Source organism: Equus quagga, chromosome 7, assembly GCF_021613505.1.
Source record: "Equus quagga isolate Etosha38 chromosome 7, UCLA_HA_Equagga_1.0, whole genome shotgun sequence".
NCBI lineage: Eukaryota > Metazoa > Chordata > Mammalia > Perissodactyla > Equidae > Equus > Equus quagga.
Genome location: NC_060273.1, coordinates 101,835,398 through 101,850,275, shown reverse-complemented (window position 1 = coordinate 101,850,275; position 14,878 = coordinate 101,835,398). Strand labels below are relative to the sequence as shown.

The 14,878-nt window shown below is 39.8% G+C and overlaps 1 protein-coding gene across 1 annotated transcript in view; it reads right to left on the bottom strand.

Moving 5' to 3' along the window:
• The window catches only part of NREP (neuronal regeneration related protein), a 19,324-nt gene extending 5,332 nt beyond the window's left edge, over positions 1 to 13,992 (bottom strand). The window contains exons 1-2 of the mRNA XM_046668160.1: positions 13,769 to 13,992; positions 1,288 to 1,365 (exon numbers count right to left, since the gene is read on the bottom strand). Coding sequence (XP_046524116.1) covers positions 1,288 to 1,365; positions 13,769 to 13,804 — 114 coding nt within the window. The 5' untranslated portion in view covers positions 13,805 to 13,992. The remainder of the gene's footprint in view (positions 1 to 1,287; positions 1,366 to 13,768) is intronic.
• Between the last annotated feature and the right edge of the window lie 886 nt (positions 13,993 to 14,878).

The window sequence follows — 14,878 nt, the reverse complement described above, 5'->3', positions numbered from 1 at the left end:
GGTATGGTGGTATGGGGGTATGGGGGTATGGGGGTATGGGGGTATGGTGGTATGGTGGTATGGTGGTATGGGGGTATGGGGGTATGGTGGTATGGTGGTATGGTGGTATGGTGGTATGGGGGTATGGGGGTATGGGGGTATGGGGGTGGTGAGGTGGTGGGGTGTGCGTGTGTTTTAAGTAAAGCTCCAGTATTTAAGCTCACTGTGACTTCTACTGAAGAAGATCAGCACAAGTCTAACTCAGGCAGGGCCAAAATCATTTTGTTCACTTACTTTCCTGCCAATGACTTCAACCTTGACCTTCAGAAATTCTCTGGAAAATTTAAAAGTGATTTAGAATTGTTTTCTTTCATTGTAAACTGCCAGTTGACCCAATCTCTTCAAATTCTGCCTGTCAGTAAGAGACAGGGAATTGCTAAAACCATTCAGGGTAAATAAGAGAGTTTCTCAAACAGTGAAATGCCAGTGATAGCTGGGAAGGCCTCGCCATTGATCAGTTACACTTATGAAACTTTTAAATGGAAATTTTTTCAATGGACTCTATTTTTCTTTATTAATTGCAAAATCAGCAGGTCAGTGGTAAAGAGTACAATCCTCCTGCTTAAGGTCAAATAGATATTTACCCTAACAGGCAAAGTCCAAAGGTATCTACAGTAAAAACTGGTAAATGCTTTTTTTGTTGTTTGTTTTCTGGAAGTGGTGCTAAAATCTAAAATGTAAATTTTACAAATTTTCTTAAGGCAGAAAACTGTCACACCTAAGATGTCAGAACCATGAAAGCATGTTTATACAAAATATTTTCAGGCCTAAAAAGTAGAAGAAAAAAATATAATAGTTTTTTATGTTCTTTCTGTTTTGTTTCATGGTTAATATTATCAGACACTCAGGCATTATTACCAGACAAAACTGTCATCATCTTAGACTTTTAAGACACCCTTTAGTTCGATCATCATATTTGAGTTTATCTACCCAGGAATGGAATAAACAAATTAAAATTCTGTAAAACGTACATTTGATAAATTGATTTTACTATTCTTAAATGAAAATTTGCTTTGGACTCTGGAGTTGTCAAGAAAGGAAGACAATGTGAATTTTAAGATTCATAGGACTTCAGGATACAAGTTTTTTTTTTAGTGTATGTTATTTCCAAGGTCATAATAGTATCAGGTTAATGGATTATTGTAGTAAACTATAATGGATATTAAAATAAGAAAGAAACAACTGATTTCTTTTAAAAAATTGCTTCTAGATTGACAAAACATTAACAAAATGGCAGCTAGCACTCACCTTAGGAAGCCTTCCCTCCATTTCCTTGTTTGGAAATGGTTCTTGACTGACCCAGACAGAGAGCTCTGGGTAATAAACCTATAGAGACATAAAAGTACACACATTCAGATTCAAAACAGGATCCACTCTGAAACCACATGGGATCAGCTTACTGAGCTCAATTCTCCTCAAAGGTCGCTTACTTTACAATTGCAACTTAGAGCGCTGGGAAGCGCATCCACTCTTTCAGACTGTTAGTGTGCTTCTGAAGGTACACTGCACTCAGAAGAGCTGGGCTCAATGTCTTCCAAGACTAAGTTCAATGCAGCAGAGAGATCAACCAACGTTATCTTCAGCACACAAAGTGGCAGCTTCATGGCATGACTGGCTGAGAAAACTAAGGCACTGGGGAGGCCTAACTTTCAAAGCAACCCTAGAGCATCCTTGCAAAACTCCATGTTTTATGAGATAAATGTGCCCAGCACCCACCAAACACTGTTAGGGGTACCCCGATCCTTTACTAGAAGGCTCAAGATTATGCACAAAGCATAAGGAGGAAGGGAAGCAGCAGCCTGCCTTCTCCTCAAGTCCATGTGGCCACTGACAACACTGCCCAGCCGCCCGAACGTAGCCAAGTGTCTGAGAGGGGCAGGGAGGTGGGCAGCATGGCCATGAATGACTCTGAGAATACTAGCTGATGAACTTGGGGGTGGGGGCAGCGCTGGGACAAGGCAGAGTGAGGCAGATGGAGGAATTCTTCTTTAAATATCCAAAGGGTTATTATCATAAGGTTGCTGACCCGCTATTCTCCATCCCTGGTAAAGAAAGGAGTAGGGGGTTAGGACTTAAATTACAACTACAGATTTAGGCTACCTCTAAGGAAGAATTTGGTATAAGAATTGTTAAATTACTAAAAGAATTTAGGGAGGAAAACTGTGAAACCTTAGAATCTAACAACCATCTGTCAGGGCTAATTCACATTTGATATAGCCCTGCTTGAAGGCAGGGGAGGAAATCAGAAAGGATTCCCTCCAGATCTGATTCTCTAAATGCTGTAAATAAGCCTCACATTTAATAAATAATATTAAGAATCATACTGAATTACTAGGTTAACAAACAGGCGTCTACGTCATTTTTGGTTTGGGAAGCACTACATGTGGCAGCCTGATGGCTGGGCTAACGCAATGTGCTCAATGTCCCCATCAATCCATTTGGTCGGGGGTGTGAGGTAGGCAACGGGGATGGCTGTGCCGATCCTTTAGAATAGTCTAACAGTAACCATCTTTGCTCTACTCCAGTAACATTTATGGCACATCCCATAATGTGTTCGCAAAGCAGTTTTGCACACATTACCTAATGTATTCTGACCATAAGCCTGTGAATAGGTCTTATCATTACAGATGAGGAAACTGAAACTCAAGAATGTCACCCAACTTGCCCAACGTCACACAATCAGTGTAGGATAGGTCTCAAACTCAAACCAGGTTTCCAGATTCTAATCTTCAGTTCTTCCCACTATCCTGATGCCCTCAAATTATCCCAGAATGCAAATTGCCTACCACCTTTCTTTGAAAACGACGCCAGTCCACAGCCACCACACACATTTAGGTCTTAAATATTTGAGAGCCCATCCTGCAAGAACTAGAGCTACTTTCTGACTTTGGTCTGGGTCTGCTTCCTGGGCCATGTGGTTCCCCCAACCCCAACCTCTTTCTTCTAGCTCAGCTTTCCCCCGGCTTGGCCCAGCTCCTCCTAGGAAAATCCCACTATCTGCCTTGTTTGGGACAAATAGCCACCCCTGGCATTCCGTTTAACCAGAAATGGGTGAAGAAAACAACACTGCAATCTAAAATACACAAGCTTTTTTTACGGCTTAAAAAAAGTCACAGCACACAATATCCCAGCTAGAGATTAATTTTAGGAGACCCCAAATTGGGATCAACTGTGAATTCCCTTACTATAAATAGATACAAAATGATTATGTCTCTACATTACTGCTTTTAAAGGCATGTTTTAAATACAATTAAAAATATTACCCATATTAGCGAGAAATAAAGTTTCATTGCAAAACAATACGTTGATAAAAATATGTGTAAAAACTTAGTAGGCACATGGACGCAACGAAAAGCAAAATCACGTAAACGTTGTTGTTACGTCTGCGTTCTTGTACTTTTCTATGATAATCCATTTTAACAAAATGACACTGCTTTAGCATTTAATTCCGGGTTCAAAGCATCAATACTAAAGCCACCCAAGTCTGATTTGTAGGAAAAAATAGCTTGCCTCTCAGAAGTGATTAAACTTATTATTCTCACAATTTGTTTTTCCAAAAACTTTCCTTTTCTTAAGGAAGAGTCACTGATTTTTTGCCAAAGAACTCAGGAATATGAGTATCTGATAGCAAAACCTACAACTAAGGAAACTTCCTCCCCTACCTCAAATTAGTCCTTATGAAACATTAATTTAGCCACAAATTGACCAAGGGCATTTCTAATTAGCATTTTTCTGGTGTTTGTATCATAAAGTAATCATTGTATACCTTAGGAAAAATAAATATCACTCTGGCCTTCTGGTACATTCTTCCATGGTAGGGATACATGAGTCTCAGAGACATTCTTAAAACCTACCTGGCTGGTCTCTAAGAACTTAATATATCCCTGGACAAAGTATCTAAAGGGGATATTTACACTTCTTTGTTTTGGTTCTGGAAAAAGGGTAGTAGATTATTGGAAATACATGCTACTACATTACAGCTCGGTTCTTTCTTATGCCTGTGTTCGGAGACTCCAAAATGAAGGACTTAAGAGAAAAGGTCTATGACAATCATTACTCTTGCTCTCAAATAGCTTAGAATACCTTTGTCCACGCATGCATTCACCAAGAGTTTGTGAAACACCTGCAATGTGCTGGACACGGTTAGGTTCTGGGAGTGCAAGAGGAGAAATATAGTTCCTGCCTTCTAGGAGCTCAAACCTAGGGCATGGGGGAGAGCAGGGGTGGCAGACCCTTAATAGATCACTTGAAAAGTGTGTGCTATGGGCTGAATTGTGCTCCTCCAATCCATATGTTTAAGTCCTAACCCCTAGCACCTCAGAATGTGACCATATTTGGAGATATGGTCTTTAAAAAGGTAATTAAGTTAAAATGAGGTCATTAGGGTGGGCCTTAATGCAATGTGTGTCCTTATAAGAGGAGGAAATTAGGACACAGACAGACACAGAGAGAAGACCAAGTGAAGACAGAGGAAGAAGTTGACTATCTACAAGCCAAGGAGAGAGGTCTCAGAAGAAATGAACCAACCCCACTGACACCTTGACCCCAGACTTCTAGACTCTAAAATTGTGAGAAAATAAATTTCTGGTTTTTAAGCCACCTAGTCTATGGTACTTTGGTTTGACAGCCCTAGCAAACTAATACAGTGTGCTTTAAGTGCAATTAAAAAAAAAAAAGAAAGAAACCTATAGGTTATGTCAAATGTAACAGCCATTGGAACATGTACCAACAGACTAAGAAACAAACAAAACCAACATTTACCAAAACATCCAGTAATGCTGTCAAGACAGGAAATGGGGGTGGCATTTGATAGTTGCCAGATGCAAGTCAAGGAAGAGAGAAGGTAAGCCCCATGTGGGGAAGCGCCCCTATGGCCAGGAGGTCTCCCTGAAGCTTTCAGGGGCCACAATAGTAACACTGCAAATGCAACTCCATAGGTTCCTGTGCCGTCACATTTTTACCTAGTTCAGAATATTAGGAGCTGACAATGACCCCATGATCGAGGCTTCTGAGTGCAATAGTAGGTAGATCAGAAAACAGGGATAAGTCGATCTACCTTTCTGGAGTCCACTTGTTCTTGCCAGCCCCTCAAGCTGTTTGTTCTTGGTACTTGTCAACTGATGCTCCAAAGGTGGACACATGGCTTTAATTGTACTCCTTTCATTTAGTTTTCTAATTCAAGTTTGTGTTTTTCATTAAGACCACTTAAACTTGCTTTTTCCTTTTTAAACTTTGCTGAGTTCTCGCTCTCTTGGTGGTGGTGGTCATGTGCATCTCAGAAATGCAAGCGTTTTGGGTAATACACATATGGGAATATCTTAAAATTGTTGCTTTATTAAATGAGTAAGCCAAAGTTTGCCTTAATCTTCACAAGAGAAGTATGTATTCTTTTAAAACTATCTTCCATACATAAAATAAACAATTGTTTTTCCTTGCTCAAGTAAAATCCTCAAAACCCTCTAGAATACTATTCTTCTAGAAGTCAGAAATCAGAGAAGCTATAACCTCAAAATTAAGAAAACATTGTAAAAATATAGGAGAAGAAAATTTTATTGTTTTAAATTGGAGAATACAAATGTTTTGCTTGAATTCTGAGAAAGGTTGAGTGTTTATGTTTGTCACTGAATATATTAAATGCACCTTTTTCTACAATGCTACATTTATCTCATTAACGACTAGGTTTAAAAACAATTGAACTGACATGAAAAATTACATTGGTTTAAATACACTAATCATGATCCATATGGATTTAGATATATACGAGCAACTCAGGTAAAACCAATTTTTTGCTTTGAAGTACATTTAATATATTTAAACCCACTATGTATTTAAATAGAGTTTTGTAGTGAAAGGTACTATTTCTTACTGATTCTCTTAAATCTATTTGATGCTTGCACATTTAAGTTTCAATTGTCTATCACAGCATACAAGTTGAGAATTAAATGATCATAGGTTTTGCCTTTTAAATATTTCTTTCGAGGCTTGCTTTACTCTCTGGACAATGCATCATGAAAAATACCTTCAGTGTTTTAAGTCTATAAGGCAATTAACTTGTCTATGATTATTACTTGGCATCCAAATTAGGAAAATAAAATGAGGGGGGAAATGAGAGACCACTCATACAAGGTCCTTAAAAAAAATGCAAACTAGATTATCACTTAAATTCTTTAACCACTTTTAAACTTCTCATTTCAAAACTTGCTATTTTTCATAAATATGGGCCACATACAAAATCAATCTAATTGACATGTTTCCTTCTAATACACATGTAAAATTTGAAGTATATGTATTTATTACCTGTTTCTAAGTCTGTATTTTCCTCTGTTCATTTACCGTCTTTGTCACTATTTCCTTAGGGAGACTGTTATATGAGAATGACCCTTGAAGGCAAGGTCACGGCTTTGTTCAAAGCCAAAGTACACCACATACATATATGCTGCTTAATTAATTGGTTAACTATCTTCTCAGAAACCTGCTATGAAGATGTTGCATGGCTTGGTTGTTAACGACCATAATTATAATATTATTTTCTATCCTTGGTGGGGTTCTGTGTGCTTAAAGAATCACACACATGGCCCTTTTATGACTTAACAAGGATAGGCGCCCACCCCTTGCAGTCAGGAATGCTGACTAGGGCAGCAGGTGTCCGACCTGCATAATTAATTCTTTGAGCAACAAAGGGGTATATTTCATAATCTCTCTCCAGTAATTGTGTGTGTCTGCGTGTGTACATGTTCCATTCTGCCTAATTGGCTGGGAGGTTGTGAAACCTAGTACTGTAATACAAGAAGAATTTACATGCATATGCATGCACTTCATTTCTACAAATACCCTTTGAAGTGGTGCTATTAAGAATCTCCCTCAAAAGCCACTCTGCACCCAGGTGTTGCTGGTCATGTGAGAGGGCAGAATGTAAACTGAAACCATAAATGAGTTACAAGGATCATTTTCTCTGAACAGCATTACATCAAAGATCAGATAGTGCCAAAAGATGATGCACGGAGCTGTCTCTCTAGACACCGAGCCTTAGAGATCCGCCTAACCCTGTGAATGCTGCTTGGAGATGCAACACACAGTGGAGGAGATGCATTGTACTAGAAGGCAGAAAAATAAGCACACGGAACATTGGGCCATTTAGATAATGTACGTAACCTCTGCACATTCTGGGAAGCAGAATAAAAGTGTTAGTTGGTGCCTAAGTTGGCAAACACTCCGGTTCGGGAACTAAGTGAAACGGGCAGCGACCTAATTTAAATACACATGCGCACACACATGCAAGTACGCACACACAGGAGCTGGCTGTAACAACAGATAATTACAAAGAAAGCATTACAAACACATGACTATTGCTCTCAGCCATAAACATCCTCCTGCTGGAAAGGAAAGGATGGCCTTTTAGGGCACTCTTGTATTATAACCCCTGCTGACACTCCCAGCTTTTCTATGGCCTGACAGGCCTTCACCTGTAGAAATGGGGGCGGGGGAGACAGCGACAGTTCATAGCTCACAAATTGGTTAAGCCTATTGGCATTAGCTTTGCTTCAGGTACATACGTCCACTATGGGCACAGAAAATGCCCACATTTTATTAATATTGTGCAGCAGATTATGTTACTGCCCAACATTACATGTCAGGCAGCCAAAAGATTTCTAATTCTTTACTTTGTGAGCTGGGGTGTCTGAAACAAGCTGTGTAGACTTTAACAGTGGAATCCTCTAAATTTACTCTGCTCGCCGTGAAGCCATCTTGAGAGGCCGCTGATGAATATGTGGGAACCTGACAGCTGTGGAATTTTATTTCTAGATTTCAACGAGGCAGAGAAAGGAAAAGGAAATCTCCTCGCTGGCAACAAAATGAAAGTGTTTACATGTGAAATTAATCGTCAGCACAAAGAGCTTTCACAGCCACTCTGTTCCACAATATAATATTCTGCTTGTTTGGCTGCCCAGTCTTTTAAAATTTGATTTCTAAGAATAACAGCAAAGACTTTCAAGAGGAGCAACAAATCAAGTCAGAAGCAAGCCACAAAAGGTTAACATCATCCGACCCTGCTTTTTCACCACTGTTTAAACTAGTCGTTGTGTGAGTTTTCAGGGTTGGATGGTGCGTTGGGTGAAGGCAGGCTGCAGCGGCAGCTGGCTAATTCAATCTTGGTGAACACGGAGGTCAGCTGTAAACATCTGTGTTGCGCCAACTCCTCCTCTCATCCTAGCTTCATTCCTTTCCAATGGGAACATGCTTAGCACAAAGCAATCCACCTAAAGACTCCATAAATCCAAAAAAGGGAGTTACTGATCGAGGAATTCTCAGATTTCCGCCAAGGCACCCTCCCCTGGACTGGAGGTCAGCCTGGTACAGTAATCAGAGCCAAACTGTGGACTGGACTCAAGGAATTAAGTTCAACACTTCAAATCTCGACTTGTAATGGGTGATTTTTCTTTTCCGTGATGAAGACAAAACAAAGTACAAACAGCTGATAACAGCCCAAAGTAAACCAGGAGAAAAAGGACAAGAATAAAGCTTGGAAACAAAGCTCCTAAGGGATATCTAAGAAGAGATTTTCCAAAGGAAGGGAGAAAATAAAGCAGCTTTTTAAAACTCTGGTTTGAGATTAAGCAGTTTGTGAATGAACAATAAGAAAGTAAAGGCCACAAAATAAGATATTTGCTCTTTTCAGCAGAAAAAAATACTGGCCTTTGTTAACTCACAGCAAAAAAAACAAAAGAAAAAAGAAAAAAGGCCCCTCAGGCATTTAAGCACAGCATAAGCTTTTCCTTGCCCCTATGACCTCAACAAATATGTTAATGGAGTCTTCTACCTCCCTGGAGTGGAACCAGAGTAAATATTTACTTAACACATCTGAGTTCTAAGTCTGGACTACCTCATTCCCTTATATAAATTGGTTTTCATTTGTAATCAAGAAATTAGAAACACTACATCTTGCGAGGTTTCTCCTACTTTTAAGATGAAGGAAAAGAAAGAGAAGGGAAGGGAAGGAAAGAAAACTATATTGTGCCCCAGAACAGCAAACAGCACTTGTGAATTTCTGAACGGTATTCTCTGCCACAAACGAGAGTAATGCTGTTGATATGCTTTCCAATACTGGACATCTGGAGTTAGCAGGACTTTTTCCAAACACATTCCAAAGTTAATAGAAAACATCTAGACTTGCTTTCATTAGCTAGTTTAAATAATTTTAGGTATGCTGGGTTTCACCTTCAAATAACTATACGAAGTCTGATTTCTACTCACCAAGAATGCTATTTTTTTCCTCTTGCCCAAAAATTACTGTGCTATCCTTTAAAATCTTAGGAAAATTTTTACCAACAACATGGAAGAATAAGTCCTCAAGAATCAGATTTCTTTAGTTGAAGCCCTCAATCAGAGGCGAGTGAGATAAGTACTTATTTATCTAGACATAAGGATTTTGGATTTTTCTTGGTCTAGGTGGATGATGAGATAGCCAGTTGCTTTTGAGGAGTTTGTGGATATCTCAAAGCATTCCTCTTGCAGACATGTGCAAGACTGAGCTTTCTAGAAAGTGTGCACTTGCTCCCAAAGTGTTCACTCCAAAAGAAACTATTCACTCTTTCCATCAATGCACCCTCTTCTGCTGGCAGCTGCAAACCCCTCAGCATTTAGCAAAAGTTATTTCACAGCTCAATGCTTGCCTTGCACTGTCTTGATCACTTAAAGACTGATCTCTTTTCAACAGCAAACAGCATCATAACAGATCACCAAATTGGGAAGGAGAGTGGTTTCTATTGTGGGAGGATGTAACTAAAATTGTTTTAAATCAGAGGCTAGTTGATTATCTTATAAGAAGTTTGGCTTTAAGAAAAGGAAAAATATAGGCAGATTGTATCTGCATGCTGTAAGTGCTCAGGTCACAAAGGCCACTAACAGGCTTCCAATAACCTGTCCTCTATGAAAACTGGCAAAAACTAAATGTTCAAGAGGATTAGAATAAGATTAGGATGGATGTGCCCCTGTACACCACCTGGATTTTCAGCCCCACTGGGTGAAGCATGGTCCGATGCAGCAGGCTTCTCTCTGTTGAGGGCTCCATCAGGCAGTGCCATGGAAGCAGAGAAGAGCTAAAGGGGCAGCCACCAGCCCAAATCAATAGGGTATTTCAGGGCTGGAAGTCAGTGAAGAAATGAATATCTCAAGGGTTGTGACGATAACTGCAAAAGGAATGCCAAATTAGGCGACTAAGTTTCCTGCGATGGGGATCACCTATTCTAACTGCCATGAAAGACAGGGCTGGAAATTCAGATCTTCGTTCCAAGTCCTGACTGCATTCTCCAACAAGAGAAGACTTTGACCTCATTTTCCCCCTCAGTTTTTCTTCCATTGTAAACCAATCATCAAAACTAGACTTCTCCAAAGGAAGAGAGCTAACTCCAAGCAATGCACGTGAGTTGTGGGAACCCACACAGGCAGAGTATGCAAATCTGGGGACCCAAGTTTTCTGTGGAAATGCGTACGAGAGCTCACTATAATGTTTTTCTTTTTTAATTTCAGGCCTATTCTCCAGGTGCACTTCTAATCCTCACAAAATCCTGCTATTTCAAGGATGAAATGCATCAATATGTGTAAAGCGCTGGCAACAGGGTGAGGCACCTAAGGAAGAGGATCTGGGTTAGCTGTCATTATCCTCCTCACCATTTCACACACAAGCATACTGAGGGAGAACAGTCAGGGAGCCTGCCCAAGGTCACAGAACCAAGAAATGGAGAAGACAAGACGGAAACCCAGCCTCTCCTCTCACAGAACACAGTCTGTCGATATCCATCTTCTTTGCTATATTCCCCAGAGCCACATGGAGCGCCGCCATGAGGCCCCCTGAGAGCTGGAGTGTTTCAATCGCCCAAAGAGGTGTTGAGCATCTCCACTGAGTGTCCCTGTGATGAAAGGTAGATGGATTTCCGACACCTACTATCAAGAGTAATTTTCTCAAAAATATTTGTTGCTCTGCTGCCTGTGTTTCTGATAAATGACTGCCCTTCAAAAATAACTTACCTAAAAAAAAAAAAATTAGCACTGTTTGAGGGCAGAGAGGTTTGCTCTCCAGTGTCCACATGCTGCTACAGCTGTTAGGGAAAGCCTACTCTTAGAGCAGCGACTTGGGCTTGGTTCCATTAGGACCTAGGATCTAATTAAACCCAAGCAACACTGGTCATCAGAGTTTCGTCTTTTCTCAATTTTCCCTGGAAGGAAATGTTCATCACAACACAAATATTTAGCAATCACTGAAGCTAATTACAAAGGACATTTGCTGAGAAACCAAATTGTTTTAATATGACCCCCAAATGAACTCTGAAACAACTTCTCAGATGGCCTGGCCATGAACAATCTACTTCAACATATCTTTCTTTCACCAAACGCATTTGAAATCACGTTCACTGTAACTTCGCTTTTCAAAATTTCAGTCAATTTAAAAACAAACTGCTTAGTTAAAGGAGAATTAAAACCTTAATGGTCTGCAGATACACAAACCATATAATACATAAAAATAACAAAGTGATCCTAGTTGAAGAGGAAAAAAATAAACACTTATTAGACCAGAGAGGCAGTGTATAAACTCCTAAGAATGGTAATTTAGAAAGAAAAACAAATTTAATCTGACACCATTGGGAAACTTTTAATTAATGTAGTAGACAGTCCAGAGACAGTCCTAAAGACAGAAAAACAGAAAAATGGAGATGGGATAATAAGCCAATTATTAGGTATTACCATCACGGAGGTACCAAATAGCAAATAAGAAGGTAAGTAGCATCTGATCTTAGATTACACGTAGAGTATGGTACTCAGTCACGGTCAAAGGCACGGTGTCCCTCTGACTGTCTAAACCACAGAGGAACAAGCTGATCAATTTAGTAAAAATTCACATTAATTATCAGATGAATTGTTTCTATGATGCCAAAAAACAACTTTAATTGAATTTCTGATTGAATTGATTGTGACAGTGTAGACAGTTAAGCCTCACATAATAAAATTAAAGTTTAAAAAGCAGTCCTCATAAAAAAAAAAAAGGGAAAAAAATAGGCTTAATGAAGATGAAATGAAAAGATGTGGAGACTTGGCTCCCAGACCTTGATAACAAGATCAGAACAATTTAAGATTGTATTATCAAGAAGTGAGCAAAATATTCAAGAGCCAGGGGCATTTCATGATGCATAATTAGAGCCAAGTCTCCACAGGGCAGCATGAAATGGAGACTCAGTTATGGTCCAGAGCAGCCAGGCTTCAGACACAAGCAAATCCAGGTATACAAGGATCAAAACTATGGAGAAGGGCTCAGAGAAGATGTGGGCAGAATTTTTGATGCTGTTAACTGAATTGGTTGGGTATATAATTTCAATTATCCAATCAATTAATCAAGAAATATTTACTAAATACTTTCTGTTAAGTATTGACTATTTGGTAGGTAACTTTCAATCCTACAGAATGAACATCTTATTAGTTTGAGCTGGAGGCATCAAAGTAGCAAAGAAAACAGTTTTTTCAGAAAAGTTTTTTAAGACTAAGCCATCAAGTCCTGGGACATCTATTCAGGAAAGGACTGGGCTAGTTAATTAATTCATCTTTTCAAATTCTCAGTCTCTTAACCATACAACAAGTGGAAGTCCCTGATATTGCACGTTTCAAATAGTGGGTCCATTCTCTGCATAGTATTCATTCTTTCAGCCAGTATTAACTGAGTCCCTACAATGAAGCAGCCACTAGGCTAAGTGTTCAACCACGTGCTGCCAAACCCACCCGGCAAGACATACTGAGATTCAGCAACTGCCTGACAAATGTGCACAAAAACAGACTTTCAGATGATGGCCCCAATAAGCCTTGTGGGCAACTTTCACTATGAGGACTTAGTGAAGGGCAGGAAACAGTACTTCTTGGAAAAGTACTTAATAACAATCCTTACTTGGGTCATGTTTCTAAGTACCTTAGTCAATTAGTTTTATCCATCTAACTACTGACTCCAGTTTTTCCTTGACAGTTCTGAATGTTGGCTGCCAAAGATGCAGTATCTTCTAATTTCTACTCTTTCCTGTCCAAGAACAGGTTCTATATCCGACACTGATTTTATCCAATAAAAGCGTCCTCAAAAATGCCTAGACCCATTTCAAACACAACGACTTTTGTAGATTTCTCCCTTTGTAGCCACTGGCCTGCAGTACTTTTCCCTGCTGGAATTGTATCCAACACAATTCAGACAGGAAGGCTGCTACCTGCCCCAGTAATCAAAGAACAGTGGTGTGTGATGGTGATCTGAGGAAGGGCGGGAGTGGAGGGAGGAGAGCCAGAACTGGGCAACCACACCAAAACTTCTGTGCACATTATGAATCTCCTTCTTGTTTTAATTGCTTACTGGGATGAGTCTTTGGCTCGTATTTTTACTGGCAATGACTATTAAGCTTTTCTCCCTTTCTTTACAATCAATGGCTCTGGTTCCCAATGTTAGCCTAAAAGGGGCAAAGACACTTCATTGGCCCTTCATTGGCCATATTCTGTTGTGTCTTTCCCTTCTCCTTTTCGAACATGAGTTATATTTGTATTTTAGTCCATGAAAGTAAGGATGAACACTGAACAAGCACAGTCTAAAATCAAGGGTTTAAAAGTATGTCCAGCTGATAATCATAACACTTTTAAGGCAAAAAGCTTAGGTTGGAAATCATTCTAACGTAATAATATGCAGTAATTTTATTTATGAAGATTTCATTACCTTGTGAAACCAGAGCAGATTATGCTGTACTGTCATGAGGGCCTCAATCAGACTGCTGAGAGACAAACTGTAGAAGTGCTGGAAGAACACTGTCAACAACCTAGAGCACAATGGTGCTCCACAGCCAACGTTTTGGTTGAGATGTGTGAGTCTGCCCTAAAGGATTCTTCTTTCAGCAGACCACACCACAGTAACTTTCTGGACTCTCTCAGGACCTCTTCTGTCTAAAGAAGTGTAAAAGGGAGCACAGAATTTAGGACTTGTTTTTGTAGTGCGCTTAGATTTCACTTACCTCTCCCCTCTTATCTCCCTAACATTGTGCCTTCTTAAATGTTCAGTGAGAGGGGCTTTTCAGTAGTAAATTCATAATCTATCTGTGGTCATCTCATTTCCTGGGCCATACATTTTATAATCTGAAATCTGTCACAATTCTGCAGAGTGTTGGGCTGTTAGCAGTTATAAATCTTTAAGTTGAGCCACTTGGTTCAGCCCAGAAATAACAGATCTCCATGTATCCATGACCACTGATTCATACATTTATTCCACAGACATTTATTGATCACTAACGATGTGTCAGATCCTGGATAGGTATGGGAGCAGTGATCAGACTGGTTCACAGATGTGAGATCTGTTCCAAGGTCCCATTAGAGCATGTCAGTGAAAGTTAGGGTTTCCTTCCACTTGGTAGAAAGAGAACACCAACCAACTTCACTAGCTGTTCTGGAGTTCTCTCTCAAGAATGAAACCTTTCCACATCTGAATTTACCATTCTGCTGATAGAGGAAAACGAAAAAAATGAGGCATCATAGCCTCAATTGCTACCAAAAAGAGAGGGATGATGCTCACTCACTTGGGGTCAACACTCTTGTTCAATGTACAATCTTGGAGGGTAGAAAAACATGCAGAAATAAGCCAGCTACAAGTAGAATGTTCTAAGTGTGATGAGTATACAGAGAAGCATGAGGTCATTCCTGCTGGATGTACTGGAGTGAGTTTCATAATGAGTTGTCATTTAAATTCAGTCTGGGAGAACGGCTTTGTCAGGAGGAGCATTCTTTCTAGGACTGAGTAAGCAAAGGCGCAGAAGGAGGGACTCCGGGGGCATGTTTA